The sequence below is a fragment of the Nestor notabilis genome, unplaced genomic scaffold (assembly GCF_000696875.1).
Source record: "Nestor notabilis isolate BGI_N333 unplaced genomic scaffold, ASM69687v1 scaffold1895, whole genome shotgun sequence".
Lineage (NCBI taxonomy): Eukaryota > Metazoa > Chordata > Aves > Psittaciformes > Psittacidae > Nestor > Nestor notabilis.
The window spans coordinates 3,859-4,607 of record NW_009930544.1 but is presented as its reverse complement, the minus strand read 5'-3'; the positions used below and the strand labels follow the sequence as shown (position 1 = coordinate 4,607).

The window sequence follows — 749 nt, the reverse complement described above, 5'->3', positions numbered from 1 at the left end:
CCCGGCAACTGTTCACAGCCCGTGGAGCCGAGGCCTCAGTGCCAGGGGTCAGTGGTGGCCTTGGCAGGGCTGGGAATGGTTGGGCTGGATGAGCTTGAAGGTCTTTTCCCACCCCACTGATTCTATGGTTCCTCACCCCTTGGGGTCATCCTCTCAGTGTGCGGCGCCGTCGGGAGCTCAGGGCTGGGGGTTTCCGGAGCTAGAGCCGGGTCCCCTTTGGGAAGACCAACATGGAGACACCATCAACAGCAGCTCCCCCACACTGGTTACGGAGGTATTCCGCCTCCCCGCTCCCCATCACATCCCAGTTCCAAGCGAGGGCTTACGGATGCACTGGAGCGTGGTGTGGGTCCAGTCGGGCTCGCTGGAGTCATCCCGGAGGATGCACTGGATGAGGCTGGAGGTGCCAGCTTTGCGCTTGTAGCCGGGGTTGCAGGTGTAGCGCAGGCGGGTGTGGAGCAGGGTGTTGTTGCCCACATCGATGTGAGCATTGGCCACGTCCTTGGGGTGGCTGCACCGCATTGGCACTGGAGGGGAGGGAAGAAACAAAGAGATGGGGGTCACAACAGGGAGATTGGGCACCCTCTGGCCCTGGATCGCTGTGCTGAATAGCACCCAAGGGGGTCAAATCCTGCCCGGGGGGGAGGGGGGGTTGAGAAGTTGGTGCTGCCCTGGGGTTGGGAGAGCCTCATCCAGCCTGCAAAAAGACAGTGTGAGATGGCTGTGCTTGTGCACAGGGGATGGAGAAG

General features: G+C 61.9%; 1 protein-coding gene across 1 annotated transcript in view; it reads right to left on the bottom strand.

The window, feature by feature from the left end:
- Window positions 1-527, bottom strand: part of LOC104406463 (interleukin-15 receptor subunit alpha-like) — a gene marked incomplete at its 5' end in the record, with an annotated part of 2,059 nt that extends 1,532 nt beyond the window's left edge. The window contains 2 exons of the mRNA XM_010015438.1: window positions 137-214; window positions 327-527. Coding sequence (XP_010013740.1) covers window positions 137-214; window positions 327-527 — 279 coding nt within the window. The remainder of the gene's footprint in view (window positions 1-136; window positions 215-326) is intronic.
- Window positions 528-749: the final 222 nt, after the last annotated feature.